The sequence below is a fragment of the Penaeus chinensis genome, chromosome 8, assembly GCF_019202785.1.
Source record: "Penaeus chinensis breed Huanghai No. 1 chromosome 8, ASM1920278v2, whole genome shotgun sequence".
NCBI lineage: Eukaryota > Metazoa > Arthropoda > Malacostraca > Decapoda > Penaeidae > Penaeus > Penaeus chinensis.
Window position 1 is genome coordinate 40689657 of NC_061826.1, and position 15000 is coordinate 40704656.

General features: G+C 35.0%; 2 protein-coding genes across 12 annotated transcripts in view; one reads left to right on the top strand and one right to left on the bottom strand.

The window, feature by feature from the left end:
• The window catches only part of LOC125028058 (polycystin-2-like), a 9649-nt gene extending 4194 nt beyond the window's left edge, over positions 1-5455 (top strand). The window contains exons 9-11 of the mRNA XM_047617349.1: positions 440-577; positions 943-1068; positions 1253-5455. Of these exons, the coding sequence (XP_047473305.1) occupies positions 440-577; positions 943-1068; positions 1253-1387 (399 nt within the window). The 3' untranslated portion in view covers positions 1388-5455. The remainder of the gene's footprint in view (positions 1-439; positions 578-942; positions 1069-1252) is intronic.
• Positions 3406-15000, bottom strand: part of LOC125028055 (liprin-beta-1-like) — a 96621-nt gene continuing 85026 nt past the window's right edge. For 7 of the 11 annotated variants that reach the window (XM_047617343.1, XM_047617342.1, XM_047617337.1 and 4 more), the window contains 9 exons: positions 14083-14278; positions 11194-11362; positions 10249-10374; positions 9481-9901; positions 9194-9365; positions 8868-9076; positions 8515-8727; positions 6616-6643; positions 4670-6268 (listed from right to left, as the gene is read on the bottom strand). In XM_047617343.1, coding sequence (XP_047473299.1) covers positions 6617-6643; positions 8515-8727; positions 8868-9076; positions 9194-9365; positions 9481-9901; positions 10249-10374; positions 11194-11362; positions 14083-14278 — 1533 coding nt within the window. In that variant the 3' untranslated portion in view covers positions 4670-6268; position 6616. Of the gene's footprint in view, positions 6269-6615; positions 6644-8514; positions 8728-8867; positions 9077-9193; positions 9366-9480; positions 9902-10248; positions 10375-11193; positions 11363-14082; positions 14279-15000 lie in introns of all 11 variants that reach the window. The other 4 variants (XM_047617341.1, XM_047617339.1, XM_047617340.1 and 1 more) reach the window with 4 other exon arrangements.

Consider the following 15000-nt stretch of genomic DNA (forward strand, 5'->3'; position numbering starts at 1 on the left):
GGAGGGGGGAGGGGGGAGGGGGAAGGGGGAAAGGGAAAGAAGAAGGGAAAGGGGAAAGAGGTCAACAGGAAAAAAAGAAATGGGAGGTGGAAAGGGGCAGTGGGAAATAGAAAGAGTTAATGGAAAGGGTAAAAGGGGAATGGTAAGGGGAGAGAGGAAATAAAAGAGGGAATTGGGGAAGAGGAGGGAGAAGGGGAAAAGGACAGAGAAATATCTAGTTGGTAGAGGGAAGGGGGTTGAGAGAGTGAGAGAAGGGAAACGGGTTCGAATGTTGTGTCAAAAAACGAATGAATAAGTTAGGAAAGTGCTTGAGATTCTTCCCCTTGACCCACAGCAATGAATCCAAAAAAATTCCTTGAAAATTTACCCAACGAAACCTCGAAGGTAAACACGGCATTGATACCAACCCGTCACCCACATTTCCCGTCTTTCTTTCCAGATCAAGAACAATCTCCTGAAGCAAGGCAATGAGTACGAGATCGTGGACTTCATGATGAACAAAGCAAGAGCTGCTGTCGGTCTGGCGCCCAAGATCAGTTTCGTGGGTCCTTTGAAGGCCACCACGGAGGAGCCGGAGGTGCGGTTGGGACGGGGGTGGGATAGATCGTTGGATAAAGTATAAGTGTGCGGCACACCACACACCACACACCACACACCACACACCACACACCACACACCACACACACACACACACACACACACACACACACACACACACACACACACACACACACACACACACACACACACACACACACACACACACACACACACACACACACACACACACACACACACACACACACACACACACACACACACACACACACACACACACACACACACAAACACACACACACAAAAGTATGTATACTGACGCAGCTATCCATACATACTGCCATATACACCACATAACAGTAACCACATACACCTCTCCCGCAGGAAACGCCCAAGACGACCGAGGAATTCCCAGAAAAAGTGGACCAGCTTCTTTCTTACATCAACGACTTTTACTTCGAATCGAAGCTCGATTTCAACAACAAAGAGTGGCTGAAGCAGATGTCGACGGTGAGGAAGTTTTGTTAAGTAGTTATCTAATTACACAGTCATTTCTCTGTCGTACTATCTGTCAAGTAAAGGTTTTGATTGTATTTTAATGACTATTATTTAACATCATCCTTATGCATTGTTAATTCTCTTCTAGCCGTCCAACTAATATATTTATTTACTTTCCCCTTTGTTTTCATTTTAGAAAAATCACGGTCGAACATCCTCCGGACTCCATTCAGGTTGGCACGGTAAAGGCGCCTCTGCCCGTCAAAGGGCGTCGTCAAGCAGAGGAAACGCCCCCATGTGTCCCTCAACTCTCGAGCTGGATGGCGTCTAGGCTGGTCGCTGAGGACAAGAGCTAAAGGACATCTGCGCCTTCTTCAATATTGAAAAAAAGTGGAGGGCCATGTCCTTCCTGCCTCTCGGACCGTAAACATGATCATGAAACTCCTGACAGGAAAAACGTTAAGCTACACCATCGGCTAAAGGCGGAACTACTTGGTTTCCTTGACTGCACTAGTCCGAGGATGCCCTTCCTGGAAACTTATTACCAAAAGGAAGGAAGAAAAAGAAGTTTTGCAGTTACTTTTGTGATTACCACTGACACGCTACAGTTTAGAAGACACACAAGAGTGAATGTATGTTTCCCCTTTTTTGACAGGTCTTGTTATTTCACTTCTTGTCAGTTTTCCTGCTGGGAATGTACCTGATCATATTGTTACTTAAATATTAACTTTCTTTTGAGCACCAGTGTTTCTTTACATAATGTAAAACCAACTAAGTTCAGCAGTATTTGTCGGAGGAAGAAGGAATTGCAACATATTAATACATATTTTGATAACACTTGATTAATGACAGACCTATTGTTTCTGCTTCTTTGTTTTAGAATTATTTTTTTTCTAGTATCTCTTCACTGTTCAGATCAATCATTTGACAAAATGCACTGGCATTAAAGATGCAGCAAATATTTGTGTTCTGGAAAATGGTATAGTCTGTGATTTAAAGTTACAATTTCCTTTTACTTGAAGATATATAATGGTAGTTTACTTGTATCTGGTTGTAAATGTCTAGATAATCCATTTCTAAATGCGTTGACTTTTAGAGAAGGGAAATGGAAGTTAGTTAAAAATTTATGATGTGCCTTAATTAAAATGAATACAATTAAACTCTTAGCAATATAAATACAAAATATATAATATAAATTATTACCAAATAAAATAAGTTACCTGCTGGTGTTGTGTTAACAAATAAATTATTTATGCAACTAAAGTGTGTTTCAAATTTTTCAACCAGAAAAAGGCTCTGTCAATGCTTGGGAGTCCATATACACGAGTCTGTGTATAAAATATATGTTAGATGTCATGACAGTGAAAATCTTCCAAGATTCATAGATGCCTTCAGAGCAGAGGCAAAAGTGAATAAGTCTTTAACCACATGCCACCGGGGAATGTCTCTGCACATAGATGGCTCTGCTAGTGCTTGGCCACAAAGGAGTCAATTAGTATACCTTATGACCTTACCCGATTTCACCTTTCCTTGAATTGGCAGGAAATTTTTTTTTTTTTTACTGATGCTATGAATATAAATGGTGCTGTTTATTATAGAGATTATAATTACTGTGATATTATGAACATTAGTAACAGCAAAATAAGATAATGTACAACAATTTTGTAAACCAAGGAAAAAGATAGACTTGCGAGACAGGCAGTACTCATAATTGGTTCATTGGTGACTTAGTACAAGCGTAGTCATCTATGTGTAAAAACAATTAATAAAGTAAATTCACAGTAATGCCATGCCCGTCAGCTTTGGGTTAAGGGAAGATGGGAGGAGCAAGATGGTGAAAACAAGTCAATGTATCTCCTAACAAAGGTATTCATATTCAGTGACACAGTATCAGTGTTCTCTTATGTCACCAGTGGGATATAGGTCATTAGATAGTTGATCAATAGCTTTCCATCTTTACTGCCATCAATAACCATACCTATTGACTGCAGTTACTGCAGTTCAGTCAATATAAAAAAAAAATATATATTTTATGGATAGCTTCTTTGCTCCCCATATCCTCAAATCATTGTCTAATGCTGGCCACTATTCCTACATTTCACTTGACACATTGACCTTAACTGATGTGTCTTGGCTTCTGTGTGCCTATCCTTATCTCCCTTGCTTTGCTGCATTATTTTCCTTCTTTTCCTCTTTAGTACTTCAGTCTTCTCTGCTGGGAAACCTGCTAAATCTTCAAATAAACTTATTTTGTATATCCCTGCCCCCTGAAACACACACAAAAGTATGTGAACTGCTTTCCTCCACCTTCTTATCTCTATCATGGGGTAAAGTCATAAAAAGCAAAACTGAAAATCATTGTTATTTTATTAAAAATGTATACTAAAAATTACACCCCACTGGTGCTGTTAGAGTTCCACAGTCTTGGCCTGTGAAGCTGAGGACACCCACTATATAAATATGTAAAACTCTGAATCTCTTCATATCTTCTCAGGTTTAAATCATTTTTATTTCTTCACCAATCGTCATTTTGTTATCTCAGACTTCTAGCTGCAAAAAAAAAAATGAATACAGGGACAAATATCTTCAGTGACTTCATATAGAAAACATTCAAACTCTTTCTGAAAACCTAATATAATTCCACACACAGTAGATTATGCATATTACAAATTAAGTATTGTAAACAAGGTGACTAGGGCTAAGGGAATCCTGTGATAATTCTGGTCATCTTGGAGCACATCAACATTCTATTATTGCACCTCAAAAACATATCACTAAAAAATAAATAGTTAATAAATATTTCTGACTTCCAAATTAGTATATTAGTACTGCATAAAAAGAAACAAGGATAAATAAACAGATGAATGATTAACTTTGCTTGAGCTGCTTTTTCTCAAGTCACATTTTATGCACCAGGATTTCAGTCTTTATAAGCTCTTCTGCCATCAACTTTTAGAGCTGGTATTTATGTAAAGATCTGGTAGCTTTCTTGAAAATGAAATGAATTACAATTGTCTATTCACAGTATACACAATGTAAAGCTTATTCTGTGTATGACATGAGGAATAATATCTATGAATGCTGAAAGTCTCTCATAACAATGTATTTTAAATGTACTTGCTCCAGTGCAGTTAAATAGTATAGTAAATATTTATCATCCTTACTGAAGATACAGCCTTCAACTCAAGCTAAACACGTTCTCCTTTATTTTCAATTCCAAATAAATTCATGTATTTGCTGCCTTCACTTTTAAAAATGACAATAACTTTTGGCTACTTTTCATTATCTTCTTTTATCTTTGTGAATATTTAAGAACAGGAGCTTAGTCAGTGCTGATTCTTAGTATATTTACCAATGAAAGGAAAAAATGAGGCACTGCACCTCCTACAAGATACTAATAATCATAACAATGGTAACAAAAACCATGGCATCAGCAGACCAAGGCAGATGGGCTACCTTAACAAAATTATGGTCATTTAGAGGCATCCATTATTAAATCATGTAACCACAGTTCAGTAATACGAAAAAAATAGTTTTTCATATGATTTCCTTCACATTTACCAAGTGTCAAAAAAAATTATGCAGGCCATATAAAATGAAAAAAACAAAAAACTAATACTAATGACTGACTTTATTTTGTTGCCAAATTTTGGGACTTGTGGCCATGACAGCAAATGGCAAATGTTCCAATTTCCTACAAATTACTAAGACAATGTAAAAATGTGACTAATGGTGAAAAAGTATTTATACTATTTACAGACCAGTTTCTAAAATTTATTTTGTAAAAAGAGAAAATTCTACCATTGATAAATCACACCATTTTTTGTTAAAGTTTTATATAAAGTCCAAAGTTATATTTTTTTCAGAACAAGAGCTTATCAGCTGCATGTTACCTCACTGATAACATCAATTTACAATCATAAACTTGTAGGCCCCTGTCAATCACTTACTATATTACATAGCATAACAATTTCTAAAACAGATTTCCCATCAGTCTTGTTAATTTTCTAAGCTGCAATTCAGCTGCCCACAAACCATAACACAGCACAAACAAACTGCACCACATAGTATGCAAAGTTTTAAAATAATGACTGTCTGATTCGTAAGCTGCTTAAAACAATTTAAATTAAATACAAAACTCATACAAATGCTCAACAAAAAATATCAAAGTGACTTTCTAAAGAAAAGAAAAAAAAAAACCTTATTGAAAGTATTTGACTTTAAAAAAGTACTCTTAACCTAGAAGTGGATAATTTCTTCAATAAAACATATATCTGCTAACATCAATAGGTTCAATGCAATTACAATGAAGATAAAATCACATATTTATCTCTTTAAACAAACAAAAAAGTAAAATGTGATAAAAGAGGATCTCTTGTCAAAAATAAACACAAAAATATAAATATTCTAAAAGGAATTAAAAATGTTGTAAAGTTTCTCTCTCAACAGCCGTCTTTACTATCTCACATAGGACTAAACATTTAAACACAGGTCCTCCATGCTGAGATCTGTGTGCATGCCTAGGCAGTGACATACTGGTCATTTGGGGGGACCACCATAGAGAATTTCAGTACACCCAGATGAAATGTGAAGAACATAAATATCATCTAGTGGGAATCAGCAAGGTACTTTATTACTAGTATTGTGTATTTGTAACTGAAGGAAAGAAGTAGATACATCCACATAAAGTCAACGTTTTAACTAACAGTAGTAAAATATTTCACCGATAACAAGCACGCACTGAATGCACACCTTGATTATAAAAGTGCTTCTTCTCCAAACTGCCTGCCTGGAATGGCATTCTTCATAATGCCTTTTATATAATAATAAGGCACATAAGAGGTCAGATGGCCTTTGGGGCACAATGAAATAAGGAGGCTCTCTTGTAGCTAATCTATGAAGTGACTTAATAGCTTGATTTTCCTGAACCATCTGCTATACATCTTAAAGAGTTACTGCACCTTTTTGGATTTCATCAACTATAGAAAAATATTAATGACAACACACTCCAGAGAACCACTTCAATGTTGTTTATCTTGAAGAAAAGTGTGTCCCGGCCAATACTTTAGCATTCAGGCACTAGGCATAGGCAAAGGTACGAGCTGCAGGCAGATCGAGGAATGGTGAGGGAAGCCAAGCTGCCAGCGCTTGCTCTCCTCTAGACCTTCGTGATGCGACCAATCAACGGTGGCGCGGATGATCTGTGAAGTCGCTGTGATGGCAGAGCAATGAATTAGCTTTGAGCCATTAAGAGCTCCCTGTTTAATTTTTTCACAAATGAAGATGATCAACATCAATTTTTAATTATTTTTTTTAATTCACACAAATTTTACGAACATACTGTACCCCTTTCCTTTACACAGGTAAAGAAAAAATATGAAAAAAATAAGAGAGAGAAAAAAAAATCTACTTTAATCCCTTTCCCTTATAAAGACTTAAAACCTAAATAAATGACATACAAAAACAAAAATGAAACTCGGAAAAATAAAAATCTATACCTAAGCACTCTGCTCTAAAAGGACTGCAAACAAATACTCATAGAGAAACACTACAACTCACCTCAGCAAAGTCTGCCATCACCATTGGTCTGCAGGAAGCAGTGCCACGGGAGAGAGAAAATGGTTAACCACACGTGAAAGCTGAGAGCCATAACACATTACACACATGGACAAAACTTTTCGCATGACTGACAAAAACAAATAAAACCGTGCCTGATGCAAGTCTCTGCTGCACCCAAAGAAATGAAAACTTACTACAAGGAAAGAGTGAATTAAACATTCATTTGTTTTTCATGCAAGGCAACAATAAGGTAATTTACATGGACATGAATACAAAACAAATACTGTGCTATATGTAACAAGTGCTTGAAATCAATATAAAACTTGTCATGCAATACACCAGAGACTTTGACCTTAGTAGTTATGCAATATATATATTTTAAAAATTACTCTTTAAGAATTACTATTCACTTATAAATAATATATTTAAACTCATATTTTATCATTATCAGCATTTGCAAACATCATTCTCACTGAATGACCTCAGTAAAACAGGTAAATTTAAATATAATTATGGAATATCAAGTGTTTCTTAGTGTTATTCAGACCTGCTGATGGCCAACAGCTAAAGAGGCTTCTTAAAACATACTCAAGAAATACAGGCGTTATGTCAAAAAAAGGCCAATCTTAACGTCACCTGAATCCCAGTCTATATAAAGCAAATCAATAAAAAGCTAAGTGGCCAATCTTTAGATCATATTTAATTATTCTCAAACCTAATTTTCCTTCCAGTATTATGATTTCTCACACTGCAGTTTATTGGTTTGTTTACACAAAATGAAGCAAGTACTGTGAATATAGTGTAGATTCTTTATTACACTCTGTTTTACCAAGGTCTCTGTAAATTGGACTATCTACAGTCTATGGAACAAGATGTGTAATGCCTAAATGTATGCTTACTTGTGAAGTCTAATAAGTACAAAATATTTACAAGATCTCTCTAATACCATAATCTCTATTAATACTGATATTTACTGCAAAAAAAGAAAGAAAGAAAGAAAAAATTAACATGTCTAACTAATGCATTACAGATCTTACCATGCAGCTTAGGAAATAAAAGCAGACTACTGTAACTACCAAAAGTGAGTACATTCCATAAGTAATCCTTAACGTGCTTTCACTTTTTCTAGTGATACCGAATGGTAGAATTAGTCAGAGAATTAATCTAAATAAATACTAAAAGTGTCAGATCTACTAACTTCAGCAAAATTGAATGCCAACTAAGGAATATAAGGAAGATGATTTACTGAACATATTAAAAGTAAAATACATATATATGTGTAGAAATCCATGCTAATCTCTTAAAAGATTCAAACCTGTTCATTATGCTTGCTATCCACTTCCCACTGCACAATAACCTTCATTCTATTTATTACTGATGAAACAACTAATGCTAAAGTGTCCCCACTTTGAGAAGTCTGCACAATATTTATTCTAATTCCCGGAAATAAAGAAATTCTACTTTTTAAAATCCCAAAACTAAAAACCAGGGCATCTTTAGGTCACAAAATTGAATTATTCATGGAAATAATTTTCAAATATCAAACACCCAAATTTCTTTCTATCATCAAATATCTTTTATAAGCAATTAGATTCATAAGACATTCCGCAACTTACAGCCATAACATTAAAGTTATTCCTCATTACTCATGCGACTCACTATAACCTTGATAAACCTTGTCTGTAAAAATCTATGCTACTCATATAAACCAAAACTGATTAAAGGACTGAGCTGGAGTAAAAGCAAATAAACAACATATTTGAGTGTCTTTACATAATAACGTAAGTCAAATCGTCCTTCACCAACCCAAATGTTATTTCCCCGCTCCTGTTATTCCTCAAATAAGCCACTCATGGCATTGTGTAAATGCTCATCCTTTTAAAACCATGTCATTCTTACCTCTTTCCCCTTTTCCATGCTTTTTATCTTCTCCACCTTCTCCACCTCTAGAGATTTTATCTTCTCCACCACTTCCCAAGTCCTCACCTCCTTTTCCTTGTCCTGTAGAGCACCTACAGGGGGCTTCTCGTCAAGTGGACATAGCAGGTCGTCAAATTCTAGTTCTGATTTAGACTTTTTGCGCTTTAGAGAGAACTGTGATTTCTTTGGCATCTGTAAAAATGTGAAATATAAGATCATACTTATTTCTCCCAGGAAAGATTATATAGAAAAATCAAACAAACTGTTATATGAATACATAAAAATAAGTACAGTCTAGTACCTATGGACTTCAAATATATGTCTAATACAACCTTGACTTTAGCAGAGGTGGTAAGAGGAGTGTACCCTGAAGAAGCTTCCAACTCCCTCTTTTCTTGTACGATGGATGCACCGACCAGCTCTTTGAAGTGTGTGTTCAAATGTCGTCTCAAGAGGGTTTTTCCAGATGGGATGGAAAGTAGGGATGCCAAGAGCTCAGAGGTGAAACGCACTTCATACACCATTAGTGCTCCATGAACACCTACATACGAAAAAGAACATAGATATCAGTAAGCTTATCATGAAACAAAACTTATTCTTCCAAAAATTCCCAATTACTTTGTTACTTCAAAGAACTGGCTACGGAGTAGATACACACCTGACCCTCTAAGATTGGGGGCATACTCTGAGAGGTCAACAGTTCGCAGCCATTCCATGACACGGTGATTAGTCCACAGTGCCACTCCTGCTGGTGTTCTTGATCTTTGATCCTCTTCTGGCACTGAACGTCGCTTCAGCACAGTGGGATCAAAGTTGTGTTCTCGCAGGACCTGGAATGAAATTTATTTTTGAAAGGATAGCTTGGTGAACAGCATCTCTTCAACATGATTGTTTTCAAAATTAATGAGAAACCAGGGAAGGATTGTAACATTTACAGCAACTAACCTGAATACCACGCTTCAATGAGGTAACATGTAGTAGATTTGTAAATCTTAGGAAGGCTAAATCATCATAGGTTAGGCAGTTGAGCACTCGCCCGTCAATACGTGCTTCACTAAAAGCGTCTTTATACTGTGGTAAACCCACATCATCCAGCCAACGTAACACCCAAGCATGATCCAAACGGGCTAACGGTGTGTTAAGCTGATTTCCAGATAATCTCGCCGCGATTGCCAACTGAAGTTTCTTTCTATGCAATGGGTGACGGAGTCCTAGTTCTCTCTCTAACTGCTGAGGTGTTACTTGTGACAAATGGTGACCATTATCCGTCCAGCAGCGAACGGCAGCGCAATACTGACTCAAACCCAGACCTCCAAGCCAGGCCTCCATTGTTTCAGAACTCCAGCTGGTGAAAGGTTCACCTGGCCTGAAAGGAAACAAAGGAGGTAAATTACTGTTCAGTATAATAGCTAATGAATAAATTTATGAATAAGACTAACTACTTCATATCTATGGCTTAATAAGGGGCAATGGTGAGAATGAATAATAGTGAAATTTTTTTGAACCTCCTCAAACTTAATGTCTAACGTACATCCATAACTGCAAAAGATTATATCTGGGTATTGAAAATACTCAGATTATACCAAAAAATATAAAAAAGAAGGATATATATATATATATATATATATATATATAAGAAAGGTAAAAAAATAATAAATTTCTATTGAATACTCTGATATATTTCAAAGATATTTTCAATCTGTTAATACGTACTCTTTGAAAGTAGTGGTGGGTGAGGTCCAGCCAAGTCGTGCGGATGCTGTAGCCCTCATTCCACCTCGCCTGAAGTCCCCATCACCGAGATCACTGTCCAGATGACCTGAACTACTACGGCGGAGCCTGCAAAGAGAAAAAGACAAGTTCATAATAATAACCCCATTGCCAGGATTGGAAAATCTTTTATTACATATATAATGTGGGCATTTAGTACAGTAAATACAGTAACTTCCAAAAAGTTAAAAGACTATACATCCAAAGTGAAAATAAAAGGAAACACTAAAATCCTTTCTTGGAGGAAGCCTTAAAAAAAAAAAAAAAAAATCAATCAATCAATCAATCAATCTTTTGGTATTTTAATCCAAAGAGACATTTACTGTTATGCCTTAAAATGTCAAGTAATTTTATCCCCTCAGTTTGGCCATTCCTTTCACATAGGTAGGATTATATTATACTGATGTCATTCTTGGTTTATTTCCTGTTATTAATGTAGTATCCATTCAAGATGTACCTATTCAGGATGGGAACATTACTTGGACAAAACCCAAACAATGCCTGATTCCTAAGATACAAATGCACAGACACACAACACTGTCCTTTTTGGATGGCCAAACTACTTGAAAAACTTTTATACAGCAGCTATTTCTAAAAGTAACAGTCACATGAATAAATAACAATTAATCTATGAATTCTAATTTTCCTTTTTCCTTATCGAGACCTGCCCATTCACTCAACTTCTCCGTTAATGCTGCACCTCCTTGGATCCTGACTAATACACTGCCAGATTTCCCCTTTAAGCAGTGCCAAAGAGAAACTCAAAATGCAAACACACACACACACACACACACACATACACACAGAGCTATCGTATAATACTCACTCTGAAATAAATATAGAAACACATACACACACATATTTACTGATCTTTTATACAATACTCACTTTGTAAATATCTTTTTGATGCCTGTTGCCTTGGGATGCATTGGCGGGGACCTGTGACCAACAAGCGTATTAACCCTTGGTGTTGATGATGCTGGGACCATCATGCCGTCTCCTGGATGCCCATACTCTCCCTCAGGCAGGTCGTCAATCATCTGCATTTCTGTTTCCGCTGTTGGTGCGTGAGTAAAAATAACATTGAAATCCAACTGTGTAAATGGATAAGTTATGCTCTTTTATATATACATACATATATATATATATATATATATATATATATAATATTTCTATTACCATTACAATTCAACTAAACTAAAAATTGTATGTGAAAATCTATCATTTCAATCACTGGTTTTCATTTTAATATGTAATTTTGAGTCAGAATTTCACTATTTACATATTGCTTACTTAAACAACCTACAAATCACAAAAGATGTCATCTGTATATTGAAGAAGGTACCAAGCTACAAAAATGGTGTAATGCATATAATAATAAACAAATAAAACGTAATACAATTAATACAATCAACATGCAATGAATCAGACAATAAGTAAGCTAAGACAAAAAAAATATAAGGAAATGAAAATATGTTATATCAATAAGTAATATATTACATAACAATAGCTTAGAAAATAAGTTGTGGAGTTGTTGCAAAAAATAACTCAACATAAGTTGCAAAAAAAAAAAAAAAAGTGTACCTGTATCTTGGCATTTTCTCGCTACTTGCACTTTGTATGCAAATTATCCGTATCATGCAACTAGGCAAAATACAAAAGCAAAATATCAGGCAGCCTAATTCAAAACTCGACAGTACATGATTTTACTGAAAACTGACAGAGCAGAATAAAACTACTGTAAAAAAAAAAACTCGACTGAAATGTATCTCTGCAAACTAATTTAGCGAAGGTGCAGTTCCTCTCAGTCAGTATTTCTTGGCAAAGCTTTGTGAAACTCAAATCTCATCTGACTGTAACTGATGCCCATCTTGATATATTTCAACCCAAATATTTAGAAAAAAAATGGATAACAAATAATAATAAAACAAGAGAGATGCATAAATAATAACAATGATAATAGTATAAATAATAAAAATAATATAAATAATAATAATAATAATAATAATAATAATAATAATGATGCAATAGAGATGTCACTATAGACCAAATTAATAAATATTCATAAAATACACTGTATAAATATATATGTATATATATTTATGAATATATGCATATATATATATATATATATATATATATATATATATATATATATATATATATATGCATATATATATATATATATATATATATATATATATATATATATATATATATATATATATATATATATATATATGTAAATTCAAGGAGTAAAAGACAACCCATGACAAGCGTGAGCCAATACTCAGGGAAACACAAAGTGATGGGCTGAACGAGGGCAACACAGGATACGCAACTCAGGTGGCCTGACACGATCAGTCATGACAACAATCCTGCCAACTGAAGATGTTCTAGAGAAGGGGTTAAAATCAATTTAGAAGGAAGTGAAAATATTAATGTAACTGTTTCGAGCTTGTTACGTCTCATGCTCAGACAGTGAAAGCATAAACATGAATCTCATATTTACAATTACTATTCATGATGCATATAACTTCAAATTACTTTTATGACTATTTTGGGGTCATCTGCAGACAGTACATGCACAACTGATTTGCAGCTCACTCTGACAAAACCTCTTTCTATGAACCTTATGATAATCTAAATATTGTGAAATGGCCTGAAGTCAGCAAAGAGAACTAAGTGGAAATGCTTTACCAAAAGGCACAATCAATGTAATGTCCCTCTTCCAATGACAAAGTAAACTAGGTAGCAAGTAATTCTAAGTTCTACCTTCAAAGCGCCTTCAATAAACTGTATTTGTAGCTAAAGGCAACCTGAAACAAGATTTTACTACAAATGAAAACAAATGTTTCTAGTTCACAAAACATAATCAGGAGTTTGATTTTTTTCTAAGGAGACAAGCAAGATCCTTCCATAAAAGATGAGTAATGAAATTGCTATTCGACTAAGATTACCAGTTCAACTGAATGTTTCAAGAACCTGCAATATTTACTAGTTATTAGGAAATTTGTATAAACCCTAAAATGATATTCATGTATTCTAGGAATAAAATAATACTAGCTGGTAATATGTGAAAAACATCTGGTTTGTTAGCACACAACATAACATGTTACCTTCTCATGTTATCAATTTTTCTGAAACCTTGTGCGAATAAAAGCATTCCCAATTAGCAATTGAGAGTGAATCAACCATGAGTAAATCTGGGTGGAACATTATAAAAATTCTCTGCAAAGAAAGTTTTGCCAGCAGAGCTTGGATAAAATTGATGGTACAGAAATAGTGAAACAACTTTTATGACATACTTCAAGATCTGTTTACATAAATACACTTTTGAGTATGAAAAAATCAAGGAGTAAAAAGTATTCATACGTATAACAGAGCTTAACTGATCTTTTCATACTGATATTATATATAAAGTTATTTGTTATCTATATGCAATAAGAAAAGTAAACCTTATGATCTTTAAATGTAATCAATAATTCTTTAGATGTGTATTTTAACAGTAACATTAAATATCTAGATAATTTTCAGGTGCTCACAAATACAAGCAACCTATCAAACAAAGCTTTAAAATAGTTCCCTCCAAAATAGTGTCATCAAGCTATATACTTATTCAATCTCTCAGTGATCTCCAAGTGTGGAGCCGCAGTTAGGAATGTTTACCATCAATTTTCATCCATTCATAAGATGACCCTCATAAGAACAAATTTGGGGGGGGGGATAGGGGGAGGGGGTTGCAGGTTTGTACTCATGCATGAACACCACCGTCACCTAAGTTGGGGGCTGAAGTGCTCCGCTTTCCCGCCACACGGAATGGAAGGAAGTGGAAGCCTTTACCGAACATGACTCCCTTGGATCGCCCTGTGGTTGCCGAGCCGTGGTTGGCCTCTCCGCCCATGATAATATCTCGCTGTCGAGGCATGGTTCCAAACTGGTCGATTTTCCGTCGAGCATTTGGAGGGGGAGTCTGTAAAATGTACATAGAACAAAGTTATCTATATATCTATTTATTTATCAGCTTCAAATTTTAAGAATGAGCAACTAGTATATAACTACATAGATAAACATTTGCTTAAAAATGCATTTCTATTTAAATTAATAAATGTTGCAGTTAAGGGAAATCACGAACTAAATTTCTAGTCTTACTATATCCCTATGACCTTTCTTCATGCTTGAAAGTAATTCACACCAAAACTAATGGTTTATCTTCCCATTACTCTAAAGCAGGCAGTCTTTATATTCTTTACAATATGTTATACAGTGAAGAAAAAAAGGGGCATCACATTTAGTCAATCTCTAGATGAGGCTAAAGCATAGTAAGAAATATCATATCAGAAAAATAGAGCAAATACTTACTTGTAGTAAGTGCTACATTGACCATATACTACTAGCTTTATATGCATGTGAAATCAAAATATGTTCATCATATGAATTATATGGTGGGAAGAGGATATCTCCTTGCAAAAAAGGTAATGTAACTCCGTCCTTCGTAAACAATGATGAATATACTGTAAATAATATTCCTTGTTAAATTACACATAACAGGCTATGCCAGTTACTAGGAAACTTCTCATCTTGTCATAAAGGGTTAGGTACAATCTACATAGAGCTAGACTTGATTGTACGGAACTGCTTAAAAAATTGTGATTGCAATAAATAATATATAAAAATTCTGCTGCATATGCATCT